Source organism: Barbatula barbatula (assembly GCF_947034865.1).
Source record: "Barbatula barbatula genome assembly, chromosome: 24".
NCBI lineage: Eukaryota > Metazoa > Chordata > Actinopteri > Cypriniformes > Nemacheilidae > Barbatula > Barbatula barbatula.
Window position 1 is genome coordinate 19,644,213 of NC_136787.1, and position 17,589 is coordinate 19,661,801.

At 40.7% G+C, this 17,589-nt stretch overlaps 1 protein-coding gene across 1 annotated transcript; it reads left to right on the forward strand.

Moving 5' to 3' along the window:
- Window positions 1–332: 332 nt before the first annotated feature.
- kcnj6 (potassium inwardly rectifying channel subfamily J member 6) lies at window positions 333–4,935 on the forward strand (the record flags this gene model as incomplete). Its single annotated transcript, XM_079447955.1, has 2 exons — window positions 333–1,236; window positions 4,598–4,935. 2 exons carry the CDS (start codon window positions 333–335, stop codon window positions 4,933–4,935), a joined length of 1,242 nt encoding a protein of 413 aa, XP_079304081.1.
- Window positions 4,936–17,589: the final 12,654 nt, after the last annotated feature.

Below are 17,589 nucleotides of genomic sequence, written 5' to 3' on the forward strand. Positions count from 1 at the left end.
GCTAATATGATAACTTTTTATTACTTTCATTTAACCCCATTACAAACCTGAACCTGAAATCTTACAAAAAAAACATTATTTAGTTGATTGTATTCTATCGTGTCTGTTGTCGTGTGTGTCATAGAGCTGCAGAGACCTGTCTGTTGTATTGAGTTACCTGTCTGTTGTATATCTTGCTAATGACGCCAGAATTACTCTTCACAGTTAAAACACATACATCCGTTTACAAAAGGGTCATTGATTGATTGACGCAAACTCTTCTGACACATGCGACGGGGTTAACGGATGCGGTCTGCTTCTCTTTGCAGGCTCAGAATCTTCCAGAAGTCCAGATGGAGCATGCGGATGTGGAGAGCAGCATCGCGGTCAAACAGCCAAAACTGCCCAAGCAGGAGCAAGACGACTTTCCCACAGCGGCGCAGGAGAGAGAGCGCGGCAAGCGGAAGGTCCAGCGGTACGTCCGGAAAGACGGCAAGTGCAACGTGCACCATGGAAACGTGCGGGAGACATACCGCTACTTGACGGACATCTTCACCACACTGGTGGACCTCAAGTGGAGGTTCAACCTGTTCATCTTCGTGCTGGTGTACACAGTGACGTGGCTCTTCTTCGGCTTCATGTGGTGGTTGATCGCATATGCGCGGGGTGACCTGGACCACATCGGGGACAACCAATGGACGCCATGCGTCAACAACCTCCACAGCTTCGTGTCAGCTTTCTTGTTCTCCATCGAGACAGAGACGACCATCGGCTACGGCCACAGGGTGATCACTGACAAGTGTCCAGAGGGCATCCTGTTGCTGCTGGTGCAGTCAGTGCTGGGCTCCATCGTCAATGCCTTTATGGTCGGCTGCATGTTTGTGAAGATCTCGCAGCCTAAGAAGCGCGCTGAGACACTGGTGTTTTCCACCAATGCCGTCATTTCCATGCGCGACGGCCGCCTGTGTCTGATGTTCCGTGTCGGGGACCTGCGGAACTCACACATCGTGGAGGCGTCCATCAGGGCCAAGCTGATCAAATCCAAACAGACCAAAGAGGGAGAGTTCATCCCTCTGAATCAAACGGACATGAACGTGGGCTACGACACCGGTGATGACCGCCTCTTCCTGGTGTCTCCACTTATCATCTGCCACGAGATCAACCAGCACAGTCCCTTCTGGGAGATCTCTAAAGAACACCTTGCCCATGAGGAGCTGGAGATAGTGGTCATCCTGGAAGGCATGGTCGAAGCAACAGGTAAGACCAGCGTCAAGTGGGTTTATACTGAAATGCTTTTATATACTATAGAAATGAGCAAAATCTTATGATGATGTGTGCAGTGTACTGCTGTAGCTGAACACAAGTCCAGAATCAAGATTCAGAGGCTTTGAGGGGTTAGAGGTCATACAAACACACATGTGGTTTCTACACACCTCTGTCGGGATGACACATGTGTTCATCTCTTACAATCAATGCACATATACACTCTTTACTTTTATTACATTCTATATTTGTATAACCCAAACTCAGCACCTTATTTTAATTTTAGTGAGTGAGTCTCTTTAGACAATTCATCTCTAGATGATAATATTTCATTCAATTTTACCCGTGGACTGTTTGCAGCTTTGAAACAGACTCAACAGATGAATTATATTTTAATTAATTTAATACAATTGACTTGACAGTGTTGTTGTGATGACAACCTTCATTTTATAATGCACACACACACACACAGAAAGTAAATAAAGGCGGATGGTGAATTAGGCAAAAGAAGCAGCGCATTCAGGTTCACAGCAACTGTGATGCTATTTTAAGAGTGTGGTTGTCATGGTGACGGTGCAGCGTCAGGAATACCCACTGACATTACATAACAGCGTTATCTAAAAACACTATTACTGTCATCGCCATCTGTAGGATGATGGTGATGTGTTATCAGATCTCTCAGACCACAGGCTGAGGCTAAAGTGAAAACACAACCTCAGGATGCACAGCACAGGAACAGTGAGGTTCTGCATTCACACGTCTCATTATTTCTTGTGCACGTGTTACGGTGAGGTCGTGGGTGTTCAGGGCATGACTAGGAAACAGCTGGTGACGCTTTCACAGCTGACCCGTTGTCATGATGATGAGAGAGGGCAGCACACACGTCACCAGAGACACACGGTTCTTGCATCTGGACAGTGTGTATTTGCTTTTGAGTAGGAGATGAGGTGGGGATGATGACCTCTGATCCCTTCATCTGACACACACACACACGTTTCTTGTATGTTATCATACTTCTAGATCCCTTACACAATTATACCGGTATTGAGGGACAGGCACTACAATGGTTCAGTTCTTACTTGTCAGACAGACATCAGTTTGTCCATTTAAATGGGGAATCATCAACTCTAACGCAAGTAAATTATGGATTACCTCAGGGATCGGTTCTGGGACCCGTGCTGTTCTCCATATACATGCTTCCCCTCGGAAACATTATTAAAAAACATGGAATTAGCTTCCATTGCTATGCAGATGATACTCAGCTATATATCTCATCAAGACCAGATGATTCCTCCCAACTATCCAAATTGGCAGAGTGCATTGAAGATATACAACATTGGATGACCTGTAATTTCCTTCTTTTAAATTCTAATAAAACAGAAATATTACTTATCGGACCAAAGACACGCAAACCAAATATTTCTGATTATAAACTGCAAGTTGAAGGATGTACAGTTACTCCAACAAATACAGTAAAAGATCTAGACGTTATATTAGACAGCAACCTGTCATTTAGAAATCACATCTCAAATGTCACAAAAACAGCCTTTTTCCACCTAAGAAATGTTGCCAAGTGATGAAATATTCTGTGTGTTGCTGACGCGGAGAAGCTTATTCATGCATTTATGACCTCAAGACTTGACTACTGTAATGCACTACTTAGTGGTTGTCCTGCATCATCAATAAACAAACTACAGTTCACTGGCTAAACATTAAGTATCGTATTGACTTTAAAGTTCTTTTAATCACTTATAAAGCCTTAAAGGGTTTAGCCCCTACCTACCTAACAGAGCTTCTATAACACTACAACCCATCACGCTCTCTAAGATCTCAAAACGCAGGACTTTTGATAACACCTAGAATAACTAAATCCACCAAAGGGGGTCGAGCTTTCTCATACGTAGCACCTAAACTCTGGAATAACCTTCCTGGCACTATTCCAGGATCAGACACACTCGCCCAATTTAAATCTAGATTAAAGACACATCTGTACAGCCAAACATTCACTTAATGCTAAATATACAAAGGTCTTTTTTTATAACAAGTTAAACTATTCATGTCCTGTGTTTTACCTTTTTTGTGTTTTCCGTTTTTTCCCCCTGTAAAGCTGCTTTGGAACAATGTAAATTGTGAAACACGCTATATAAATAAAAATTGAATTGAAATTGAATTGTTAAGCTGTATAAACACACATGTAATTGTGACACTTTGCTTAGAGGACGAGCTCTTGTCCTGCAGAATATTTCTTGTAGCAGTTTACTTTTTATTATTCCGTTTGCCTTCAAGTGCGTTGTGACAGACAGACCTACAGCATGCATTTATTATTCTTTTACTTTATGATAAAATATCTCTATTGTTTTCTTTACGTAAGATGATTTAAAAATGATTTAACAGCTACATAGAAAATAATTAAAATCAGTAAAGTTTTCTTCAGGAAATCCAGCTGACTTTGTCCCATTTACACAAATCACCTTTTCTCAGCAGGAATAAAGTGTTCCTGACCGAGGTGTTGTGACGCCGAATCTCTGGGAACAGCTCAGTTGTGTCAGCTATTCCCAACACTCCCTGCATGTCAATCATGTCTATGTCGATTTGTTAAACAGATTGGCTGGCTTCTGTTTTGAGGGCAGAGTTTAATAGAGAGAAATTACAACGGCTCTCCATTTATGAAATGCATGTATGACAGAAAACTAACTAGCGTACAGTCGTTTCCACACAAAACAAGACTTCAGGAGTCTCATTTATGAATCGTGTGTACCACAGAACGTTCATGTTTATGAAGATGGTCTTTGACGGGCAGATGTCCACACTTTTGCCTGTCCGAGTGCTCCAGATCATCTGCCATTTATAGATTCCACATCTGAAAGAGAGCCGTACACATGTTTTCTGTAAATCACACGTACGCACTTTGAGAAATGATTGTAAAATTCTAATTAGGCAGCATTTTATAAATGGGGCCCCAGGTGTCTGAATTGACTTCAATGATGACAGGTTTTCAGCATCCCCCCGGTCTGTGGTACGACTGAATTCAATCTTTGTCGTAAAAATCTTTTATGTATTTTTGTTCACGTGTGGTTCTACTGCCTAATTGAAACTGATTCATGGTTAGGATTTCCTGTAATATCAAAGTGTAATCAGATGTTGTACATAGTTGGTTAGTGAATGTTTTTATTTCTGAATTCATTATTATTATTAGACAAACTGCAAATCACATCTTACTGTCTGTAAATAATGTATTTACAATTGTAGAAAGAATGGACTGTTGAGGCCGCATGGCTGAAATTGCTTAGGGCCCCTAAATCACTAGGTCCGCCCCTGAAGGTAATTTGCTGTTTTTCTCTCTTTCGGCCCTCAGGGATGACGTGTCAAGCACGCAGCTCGTACGTTGCCAGCGAGATCAAGTGGGGATACCGCTTCACCCCCGTACTGACCCTAGAAGACGGTTTTTATGAAGTCGACTACAACAGCTTCCACGACATCTACGAAACCAACACACCCAGCTGCAGCTCCCGAGAGTTGACCGAAATGATGGCGCGCTCGCGCCTGCCGCTCACCTGGTCAGTGCCGAGCAAACTGAGTCAGCAGGGCACGCTGGACTCGCAGGACAACGCTCACGACAAGAGACGCAACACGGACGAGCTGACAGAGAGAAACGGAGACATCGCCAATATCGAGAACGAGTCAAAAGTGTAGGAAGAAACGCTTACGTCACCCTCTCCTCTGTGTCCGCAGATGTTCGGCTGAGGTCAGAGGTCAGCTCAGGAAGCACCCAGTAGAGTCGGGCACGGAGGTCACTTAACTCACGTGCCTCTTTCTCACCTCAAAGACTGTGGCGTGTCGACGGATGAACTGCATGGTTTTCGAAAAGATTTTTTTGTAAAGATGAGAAATGATATTTTCGGATTTGTAATTCAAACATTAAAGTCTATATAAGAATATATATATATAGATATATATAGATCTATTCTAGGGCATTTGTATTTTTTGTATATATATATATTTGAATATTGGTTTGCGCTGTGTGATTACTTGATCAGAGGTTGTTTGATACGACACAATTGTACGTCTGTATATTCTGCCTTCTGAAATAGAAACTCTTACAGACATATTTAGCCTATCCACGCATGGACCAACCAATCCTGTAATCTTTTTTTCTGATGTACACTTTAAACTGGATGCCAACCCGGAGGAGGTGAATGTGGCTCAAGTGGTCAGCGGATGTTTTGCATGATCTCATGAAGGTGTGTGTGCGTGCGTGTGTTGTGTAGCTGTGCATGTCTGCTCAAATAACCTTCCATCCTGAGAGCAGGACTTTTTTATATCCATTTTCAACTCCTATTGTTATTTATTTCATAATCACCCTCTTTAAGTGTAGAGAAACAGTTCACTTCAACTCTTCGATGCTATCATTATTATTGATACAGAAACCCATTTCACAGTGACCCCATCTGTCAAAATCTCCCAGCCACTGTGTGTGTGTGTGTGTTAGAGAGAAACACAAATGAAACGTCAGCATTCAGTGAAAATCTCTGTGTCATGTTTGTTGTAGTTCTCAGATCTCATGAGATTTGAGAGTCATGATGAGAAACACTCTTCTTCTGTGAGTTTGACAGATGTGGCCATTATGAAATGTTTGGGAAAAAGTGTTCTGGATAAAGCGCCCAATAACCCTTTATCAGAAAGAACCAGATGTTATATGTGTACAGTGTATGAAGTGCCCTTTAAACTCCCTGCTGATGGAAAAACATTCAGTTCATTCGCTCGGGAAATAAGTCTTTCACAAGCCATTACATGTCGATACAGTCCTGAGCATATATCACAGCGGCTCATCGCCGTTTCATTGTTGATCACAAAAACCATCACAAATAAATGAAATCTGATCATGTCATTTTGTTATAACATTCAGTGTTTCATGTCTAAGATTAATTTAGTTAATCAATAATCACAGTGGAATGGGAACTGTACGGATTTATGATGTTTTTACATTAAACAGTATCATTCAAAAACCAGATCAGCATTCATCATTGGTTGATGTTTTAGACCAACATTGTCAACATTGATGCTAGATAAATAAAGTAGCGATAGGATTGAGAATTTGGTGTATTTCCCTAAATAAACCTGCTTCACATACTGCAGGGCTAAAATATCTGTCGTATGTCCGTTCTCGATGAGCCACTTTATAGCACAGATTCATATTATGGTATGAAAGGAACGGACAGAAAAGGACGAATCAAGCAAAGAGCTTTTCAAGGTTAAAAATGGTTTGAAAATGAGCAATGCCTGGTTGTTCCATCACAGAGAGGCACCAAATCACTTGCAAAAACCTTTAAGGGAGAGTGGGGTAAGATGAGACACTTATGTGGTCCTCAAGATGATGGAAAATGAGGCATACGTGCAATTTAAGGATTTAATCTGATTTCAGGATGTTTCCTATCAGTCTAAATTATAAGAGCACATACGGTTTAAAAAAAATGGCTTCTTAAAAAAAGTGCTCCTTTGGTTCAGTTTGCCCGTGATGGGTTAGTTGAACCACATGGAGATATGCAAGTTATTTATTCACTATTGTTTCCCTTACAAATACCAATAGTGAATCACCAAATAAACTTTACATTTCAATATCTTTCGGTTTGCATTTCTGAAATAACCTTCCAAAACTTGTAACCTTCCAAAAACAGACTAAACAGTGAGTTTGTTGATTAACAATAAATTATTTTATTCTCGACGGTTTCCCTTACTTCCGGTGTCCACCACCGGGTTCGGGGATTCCCGCCTCGACAGGCACCGGAGACCTTACGGCCACAGCTCCGAGTGGCCGCTTCGACAATGGAGGCGGAGAACATGGTCCACTCGGACTCAATGTCTCCAGCCTCCCTCGGGATCTGGTTGAAGCTCTGCTGGAGGTGGGAGTTAAAGATCTCTCTGACAGGAGACTCGGCCAGGCGTTCCCAGCAGACCCTTACAGTACGTTTGGGTCTGCCGAGTCTGTCCAGCTGAAGAAGGAGTCTTATCGGGCCTGGTTGGCTTGTGGGACTCCTGAGGCAGCTGACAGGTACCGGCAGGCCAAGTGGACTGCTGCCCGGGTGGTTGTGGAGGCAAAAACTCGCGCCTGGGAGGAGTTTGGTGAGGCCATGGAGAAGGACCATCGACTGGCCTCGAAGAGATTCTGGCAAACCGTCCGGCGCCTCAGGAGAGGGAAACAGTGCCCTACCAACGCTGTTTACAGTGGAGGTGGGAGGCTGTTGACCTCAACTGGGGATGTCATCGGACGGTGGAAGGAGTACTTCGTGGATCTCCTCAATCCCACCGTCACGTCCTCCATTGAGTAAGCAGAGGCTGAGGGCTCAGAGGTGGACTCGTCCATCACCCAAGCCGAAGTCACTGAGGTAGTCAAGAAACTCCTCAGTGGCAGGGCACCGGGGGTGGATGAGATTCGCCCTGAGTACCTCAAGTCTCTGGATGTTGTGGGGCTGTCTTGGCTGACACGCCTCTGCAGCATCGCGTGGCGGTCGGGGACAGTACCTCTGGGATGGCAGACCGGGGTGGTGGTCCCTCTTTTTAAGAAGGGGGACCGGAGGGTTTGTTTCAACTACAGGGGGATCACACTTCTCAGCCTTCCCGGGAAAGTCTATGCCAGGGTACTGGAGAGGAGAATACGGCCGATAGTAGAACCTCGGATTCAGGAGGAACAGTGTGGTTTTCGTCCAGGTCGTGGAACGCTGGACCAGCCCTACACCCTCTACAGGGTGCTGGAGGGTTCATGGGAGTTTGCTCAATCAATCCACATGTGTTTTGTGGATTTGGAGAAGGCATTCGACTGTGTCCCTCGTGGCATCCTGTGGAGGGTGCTTCGGGAGTATGGGGTCTGTGGTCCTTTACTAAGGGCTGTCAGGTCCCTGTACGGCCGAAGCAGGAGCTTGGTTCGCATTGCCGGCAGTAAGTCGGACTTGTTCCCAGTGCATGTCGGCCTCCGGCAGGGCTGCCCTTTGTCACCGGTTCTGTTCGTAATTTTTATGGACAGAATTTCTAGGCGCAGCCAGGGGCAGGAGGGTGTCAGGTTTGGGGACCACACGATCTCGTCTCTGCTATTTGCGGATGATGTTGTCGTGTTGGCCCCTTCAAACCAGGATCTTCAGCATGCACTGGGACGGTTTACATCAGAGTGTGAAGCGGCTGGAATGAAAATCAGTACCTCCAAATCCGAGGCCATGGTCCTCAGTCGGAAAAGGGTGGCTTGCCCACTTCAGGTTGGTGGAGAGTTCCTTCCTTAAGTATCTCGGGGTCTTGTTCACGAGTGAGGTAAGGATGGAACGGGAGATTGACAGACGGATCGGTGCAGCTTCTGCAGTAATGCGGTCGATGTACCGGTCCGTCATGGTGAAGAAAGAGCTGAGCCGCAAGGCGAAGCTCTCAATTTACCGGTCAATCTACGTTCCTACTCTCACCTATGGTCATGAGCTTTGGGTCATGACAGAAATGACAAGATCCCGGATACAGGCCGCTGAAATAAGCATCCTCCATGGCTGGGCGATCCCTTAGAGATAGGGTGAGAAGCTCGGTCACCGGGGAGGAGCTCGGAGTAGAGCCGCTGCTCCTCCACATCGAGAGGGGTCAGCTGAGGTGGCTTGGGCATCTGTTACGGATGCCAACTGGACGCCTTCCCCGGAAGGTGTTCCGGGCCCGTCCGACCGGGAGGAGACACCGGGGAAGACCTAGGACACGCTGGTGGGACTATGTCTCCAGGCTGGCCTGGGAACGCCTCGGTGTCCCCCCGGAAGAGCTGGAGGAAGTGTCTTGGGTGAGGGATGTCTGGGCATCTCTGCTTAGACTGCTGCCCCCGCGACCCGGCCCCGGATAAGCGGTAGAAAATGGATGGATGGATTTTATTCTCTCAAAATGTCTGTTTTTGTAGATTCTTGACATTATACAGTGCTTTATAATGTCAAACATGTAAAGCCATTAGTGCTTGCACTTTATTTTACAGTACATGTACCTATAGTGTACTTACCTAAGAAACTGTAGTATAATGTTATATACTGTAGCTAACCCATATGTGACATAATAAAGTGCTAACCCATATGTGACATAAGTTTCATTGAAATAATACAGGTTTGGGTTTAGAAATTGATGTTAACTTAAATGTTGAAAATGGCTCAATTTAACCCACAGCATTTGGTTCACTTTGCCCCATAGCTGCCGATTTGGAAAAACTAGCTTATAATTTGAAAAATTATGTGCATGGTTTTATATGTTGCTAAACCATAAATATTTTTAGACTCGGATACGTTTGCTTTTTTTTGTACCAGCCATTACAGCAGATGCAAATATGTTACCTTAACAAGCCAAAAACAGCTTTTAAAGTCAATCTGTGCTCCCATGTGCTGCTCATTTTCACATTCTAGCGGGTGATTCCAAAATGTTTGGTCAAATAACTAGAAAAGTGATCAGTCGCTGAGGTACAGTGTGTGGATCAACTTACCCACCGGCTCATCTTACCCCTATCTCCCCTACTCATTGGTTCCCTTGTGGTGGAATGAACTGCCAGACTCCACCCGAGCTACAGCACAAAACAGCTCAAAACATACGTGTTCTGTAGTCAAATGACTAACCAATAACTGTCTATGTCTTGTGTATTCTCTCCTTTGCTTTCTCCAGCTTTAATCCTCCTAGCATGTCTTTGGGAACCAACGGTACTGTTTAGCCTGTTGACAAAATGATAAGTGATCTGCTACTTGTGAGTCGCTTAAAAACGTGTAAAGGACAAGAGGACACATGGGAAAATGTTCATAAAACCCATTCCACATAATAATGTAGAGAACATGCATAAACACTCAAGTCAGCAAGGTCATCAATTTGATTTTGTTTCATATGCTTTGTAGAGTCAAATCAATTCTATCTAAATGCTCGGTTCCACTTATCTTCAGTCTCTCTACGGAGGTAAATGGCAAGGCATTTGGCATTGATATTGTGATGTTGATATTGTGATGTTGATATTGTGATGTTGATAATGTGATGTTGATATTGTGATGTGAATATTGTGATGTTGATATTGTGATGTTGATATTGTGATGTTGATAATGTGATGTTGATATTGTGATGTGAATATTGTGATGTTGATATTGTGATGTTGATATTGTGATGTTGATATTGTGATGTGAATATTGTGATGTTGATATTGTGATGTTGATATTGTGATGTTGATATTGTGATGTTGATATTGTGATGTTGATATTGTGATGTTGATATTGTGATGTTGATATTGTGATGTTGATATTGTGATGTGAATATTGTGATGTTGATATTGTGATGTGAATATTGTGATGTTGATATTGTGATGTGAATATTGTGATGTTGATATTGTGATGTGAATATTGTGATGTTGATATTGTGATGTTGATAATGTGATGTTGATATTGTGATGTTGATATTGTGATGTCGATAATGTGATGTTGATATTGTGATGTTGATATTGTGATGTGAATATTGTGATGTTGATATTGTGATGTTGATATTGTGATGTGAATATTGTGATGTGAATATTGTGATGTTGATATTGTGATGTTGATATTGTGATGTTGATATTGTGATGTTGATATTGTGATGTTGATATTGTGATGTTGATATTGTGATGTTGATATTGTGATGTTGATATTGTGATATTGATATTGTGATGTTGATATTGTGATGTTGATATTGTGATGTTGATAATGTGATGTTGATATTGTGATGTGAATATTGTGATGTTGATATTGTGATGTGGATATTGTGATGTTGATATTGTGATGTTGATATTGTGATGTTGATATTGTGATGTTGATATTGTGATGTTGATATTGTGATGTTGATATTGTGATGTGAATATTGTGATGTTGATATTGTGATGTGAATATTGTGATGTGAATATTGTGATGTTGATATTGTGATGTTGATATTGTGATGTTGATATTGTGATGTTGATATTGTGATGTTGATATTGTGATGTTGATATTGTGATGTGAATATTGTGATGTTGGGCCTCTGTACCATGAAGCTGGTTTAGGTGGCTAGCCAGCTATGTTTCAGTTTAGTTTGGGTTTTAGGTACCATGAAAGTAGCTCGGCTTTATTCGGTGTTCGTCGCCATGGTATCTTACGCTGCACGGCTAACCTGCTCTGGGGCAGATAATAATCTGGATTCAAGATCTCAGACTGAAGTTTGACCAATCAGCTGTGAGCAAACAAACATATAGATGACGTAACTGACTCATAGTGCGTGTTAGAATGGCTAGTTATTTTTTATACTGTTTAATAAAATAAAAATATTAATATTCATATATAAAAATATATATTACAAATATAAAATCAAATATTGTTTACTATATAGGTAAAATCTGATTTTACAGATTTGCTGGCTTTCCCTTACACTCACATGAAATTCAATGTACTTACTTATATTCCACTTTTATTGTATCACGTGTATTTGCATTGCAGTTTTTACATTCTTGTCTGTGGTGCAGAACATCTAGAAACACTTTCAGTTTCACTGTATTACGACATTTTTCTTTGTCCTGAACCGTAGTTTTTATTAAGGCTTCAATGAAATGACTGACCCTGGTTAATGGCGCAAAGACTATTAAAGGTAGAGGCTTATGCATTCTGTTGTTTTATTAAGTGTAATTCTTATATTTTCTTCCGCTTCTCTGTGTTGCAGAACACACCGCTATTTTATAATTCTGAGCTCCGTCTTCTTTCAGCCAAAAAAACCTAGTTTTTATCATATCAGACTAAAAGGAGACCAACATGCAACCAGTCCGCGTTATAATTTGGGCAACTTGTTTGACATGAACCATCAGTACACGATGCAATAAATGATTTTAAACACGTAAGATGTCAGAGTTTACAATGCAGAAGCGGTGCGTGTCATTTGCCTGTGAAATTAGCCGTTTGCAGCTTTAACAAATTTGTACAGAAGTTCAGAAATATATGAGAATGAACTTTATCTGCACGTGACTCCTCTCATGTGTACTCTGAAGGGAAATGATGAAGCAGATGTAAGGTTAACTGCTTCTGCTGCCTGAATGGATGTTTTTTGTCCGCGCGCAGGTTAAAATTGCAATATGCGGGAGCTTCAATTAACATTTGTTGTAATATTTCTGTACCCATGCCTTACATAAAAAAGTTGCCCGCAAGGACACGGACCCCTTAGTTCCACCGAGGACCCCGCGGATCCTGTTTGCCCTACAGCACTACAGTAAATATGTGTACTATATAGTCTTTTAACTTGTGCATTAACGCAATCAGCAGTGTTTCTGAAACACTTCTCTCTTGCGTAGACAGCAGAAACATATCAGTCCATGACTGAAATTCATGTTTGTGTTCATATTGTGGAAATCGCTTTATCCATTTATAATGCGATTGGTTTAGCCATGCTGACGTCACTCGTTCATGTGCACGCGCACGCTAACTAATCTTAGCTTCAGGATCAAAGCTTGAGTTGACAAAGAAACTCCACGAGCTGCTTCATGGTACCAACAAAGCTTGATCACGTTGGTTTGGTTTTGTCAACCCAAAACAAATCCAACTACCCTGAGTTTGTTCAGCTACATTCATGGTACAGGCCCGTTGATATTGTGATGTGAATATTGTGATGTGGATATTGTGATGTTGATGTTGTGATGTGGATAATGTGATGTTGATAATGTGATGTTGATATTGTGATGTGAATATTATGATGTTGATATTGTGATGTGAATATTGTGATGTTGATATTGTGATGTGAATATTGTGATGTTGATATTGTGATGTTGATATTGTGATGTTGATATTGTGATGTTGATATTGTGATGTTGATATTGTGATGTGAATATTGTGATCTTGATATTGTGATGTGAATATGTCCCATAGGTAAAGAGCAGAGGGGCATTGGGTCATCGGCGGGAGGGCACTGTCATTTGATAAATATTTTTTTGACGCATTGGCAACATCATAGTAGTATGGAAATCCAGACCTAAATCTGAAAGATCTATATAGAATGACAATAAATGATTTAGACTTGGGCTTCTATCTAAAAGAGGAACAGTAAACAGCGCTGAAATTTGCTGTTTTGCCGACCGGATACGGCAAGAGTCCGTTAGCTCCAATGATCTATCTATAGAATGTCATTATATATATATATTTTTTCCTGTCTTGATTCCTAATACACAACAGATGATGATTGTTAGGTTAAACGTTCAGAATACGATTCCATATAAGGTTAGTATAGCCTTGTTCAGCACTTTGCGAATGGAAAGCGACTCAAGTAGCACCTATTCTCGCGTTCTACGTGTTCAGTAGCTACATTTTTGGGGAAACGCGCGAGGAATTGCGGCTAACGTTCATAACCTGCATGTAGAGAGCGCTTATAAGAGCTAAGATAGGCTAGGCTACATTGTTATCGGTAAACCCGGCCCAACAGCCTAAACAACAGAACAGAACAGGACAGAAAATAATATTATAAACATAAATAGGCATACAATAAATAGCTATATATTTTTTATATTTAAATAATTAACAAATTACGACGACAAAAATAAAACACTGAATCAGTTAAAAAGAATTTCCCCATCGGACAAAGTTTTTTCGTATAGATATTTTCTTCCTAAAACGAGTTGGACATCATCACACAAATGTCTGTGTATGGACCAGTTAAATCAGAAGACTAAAATTCAGGATGTCACAACAATAATGAGCCACTCACACAAGGTATAACAGATTTTTAGTTTTTGATTTGCGTAGAATGAAAATTTTGTAGAACTTGAGAAATAAATAAAGATAAAATAAAATACAGGAAATGGAAAAAAATAAAATACAGAAAATACAAAGTGTGCTTCAACAAATACAATTAATTCTTTAAACACCATTTTTTCTCAGGGTTTCAAGGACTTTAAATACTCGAAAGGACTCATTTTCTAAACAAAATAGATAAAGGACAAAAATAAATGTATATTCTGCTATTACTTTATGCTAATACTTGTTTTTAACCTGGGTTACACACCTCCCAGCAGTTTATGCACGCACCAAGCAGAAATGACATAAGCCCATATATCTTTACAGACAGCCAAGTATAAAACACAAAAGCAGTTAGAACCCACAAACATTCATCAACAATTCACCTGTTTAGTAGGCCAGTGAAAGCCAGGGCTGGCTTCAATAAGTGAATTAAAGAAGTTTCCCTCAGAAGAGTTGCAGGCGACGAGTGTTGCTACTGAAGAACTGTGTGTCCTTCCATTCGCTTGTGCATTTGCGTGTCAAGTCTTTCTCGAATGTAAGCTGCAGTAAACCTGATCTTTCTCTCGTGTAGTATTGTGCGTCTGTGCTTCAACTTAAAATGGATTCTGTGCGCGCGCTGCAAATCAAATGTAACAAGTTTACTCGGCGACCAATAAGCATTCACCATGACGAAGCCTAGTAACGTGCCATGAACAACCAAAATTATGCATTTCCCCCATTTTTTTTATTTTATTTTATTTAAGATACAGTTTGAACATTAAAATAAAAGGGATCTTTTTTTGGGCCACGCCATGGCCTGTAGGAGGGGCATCAATGACCGCTAGGGGGGGGGGGGGGGGGGCACGGCCCTCGAATGCCTCACCACAGCGCCGGCGCTGATTATATAGCTGCAAGCAGCCGCACAGAACCACGTGAGCGATAAACGGCAAAAACGGAACATACATGGAAAAAGGGACAAACATAGACTTGACATGAAAATGATTACACTTTGCTCACGTTTTTACAGCGCAAATACTCTTTAAAACGCCATCAAATACAGCGTTCGGATATAAACACGTTCACAGCGTGTGACACCATCGGCTTGCCATAGTAAAGCGCTAATTCAACACGTGTCTGCATCTCCTCGAGGGTCTAATGGAATATGAATATGGCATCGACTCTAATGCATTTACATTGAGTCGTTTAGCAGACGCTGTTATCCAAAGCGACTTACAGAGAGCAATACGCGATATGTCATAAAAGAGTAATAATACAACAGATCACTACCCGTTGAGAGAAGAGGGTTAGTGTACTTTTTTATTTGTGTGTTTTTAATAGTTTTAATAGAAAGTCAAACAAGACAAATTAATTTAAAACAGACCCTATAATCAACACCACATAACCCAACTGTCCCATTTCTATATCTGTTTGTTATATAAAGCTGTTCTCTGCAGGTTTATGCATGTATTTATAATTATCGTCTGTGTTAATTCAATTCAATTTCAATTCAATTTTATTTATATAGCGCTTTTCACAATTTGCATTGTTCCAAAGCAGCTTTACAGGGGAAAAACGAAAAACCCAAGAAAGGGTAAAACACACTACATGGTGTTTTATATAATAAATCCAATTATTCTAGTAAATAATATCTGATGTCAGCATCTCCTGGTGGTTTATTTAGCATATTTGCATTAAGTGAATGCTTGGCTGAAAAGATGTGTCTTTAATCTAGATTTAAATTGGGCGAGTGTGTCTGACCCTGGAATAATATCAGGAAGGTTATTCCAGAGTTTAGGTGCTACGTATGAGAAAGCTCAACACCCTTTGGTGGATTTAGTTATTCTAGGTGTTATCAAAAGAGTTTTGAGATCTTAGAGAGCGTGATGGGTTGTAGTGTGATAGAAGCTCTGTTAGGTAGGTAGGGGCTAAACCCTTTAAGGCTTTATAAGTGATTAAAAGAACTTTAAAGTCAATACGATACTTAATGTGAAGCCAGTGAAGGGTTGATAACATTGGGGTTATGTGATGGTATTTTCTGAACTAACTGTAGTTTGTTTATTGATGACGGAGGACAACCACTAAGTAGTGCATTACAGTAGTCAAGTCTTGAGGTCATAAATGCATGAATAAGCTTCTCTGCGTCAGCAACACACAGAATATTTCGTAACTTGGCAACATTTCTTAGGTGGAAAAAGGCTGTTTTTGTGACATTTGAGATGTGATTTCGAAATGACAGGTTAAATATTCTTTCCACATTGTCTGTCTTTAATTTAGGTTTATAGTCTTTCTGAATGTCCCCACAAAGCTTATAAATCCCCCACAAAAGTAATTTACTGAACCCTGTTTACAGTGCAATGCAGAAGTGTTTTGTGGCCACTGCTCACTAACTTGAAAAAAACTTTAGTTTGAAAACAACTTGTAAATAAATGAGTTATTGTAAAATTAGAATTGTAGGACAAGGTGTATCTACTCATGAGGCATTAAAGATTCTCAGCTTTACTCATTTGGGTGTTTATTCTAAAGTTGGTACTTCAGGTGAAGTTTGAGAACTACTGTTTTACAGCATTTCATTAAAAGAGTCGCAGGGTGTGACGGATTGTTTTTTTTGTAAATGACGTTTCAGTAAATAAAACTTTGTCTAGTGAACTGGATATGCGGCTTATAGAGTTCAGCTCTGCCTTTAACACAATCATCCCTGATCTGCTGACAAGATGGAGCTGTGAGAACATGTATTTGACTCCAGAACCATCAGTACTTCTTCATCTTCTCCCTGTACACACCAGCAGCCAAGAGTCTGTCAAACTACAGGTGTTGGTCATATAATTGGAATATCATTAAATTTCATTATTTCCCTAATTCCATTCAAAAGGTGAAACTTTTATATTATATTCATTCATTACACAGACTGTTATATTTCAAATGTTTATTTCTTTTGATGATTATAACTGACGACTAAGGAAAATCCCGAATCTTTTGATATTCTAATTTTCTGAGATACTGAATTTGGGATTTTCCTTAGTCATCAGTTATAATCATCAAAATCAAAAGAAATAAACATTTGAAATATAACAGTCTGTGTAATGAATGAATATAATATAAAAGTTTCACCTTTTGAATGGAATTAGGGAAATAAATCAACTTTTTAATAATATTCTAATTATATGACCAACACCTGTACATCAGTCTGCAGACAACACTCCATATCTGAAGACCATCTTGTGACCCGATTCAGTCAGACAAGCCTGGAAGCTCAACAATGTGAAAACAGTAAAATATTTCAGAATGGCTGCGTGTACACATCCATGACCCTGAAGAGGACAGGTTAGATTTGGGCTGAACCCACTCACAAACTTCCCCTCCTTCAGGAGACTGAAAACGGCTTCTATTTGAAGGTGGCTTCATTAGAGCAGTAGACACAGTGTCCTCTTGGCCTTTACACATCACACTGAACAAAAACCACACGCATGCACCTCAGATCTCACATAAAAGTGTGAGCGCATTTACATTTAGCAAACGCTTTATCCAAAGCGACTTGCATTGCATTATCCTAAACATTTATACATAGATATCTGCAATCCACTGGGATCCAACACACAACCTTGCATTGTTAACACAATGCTCTTAA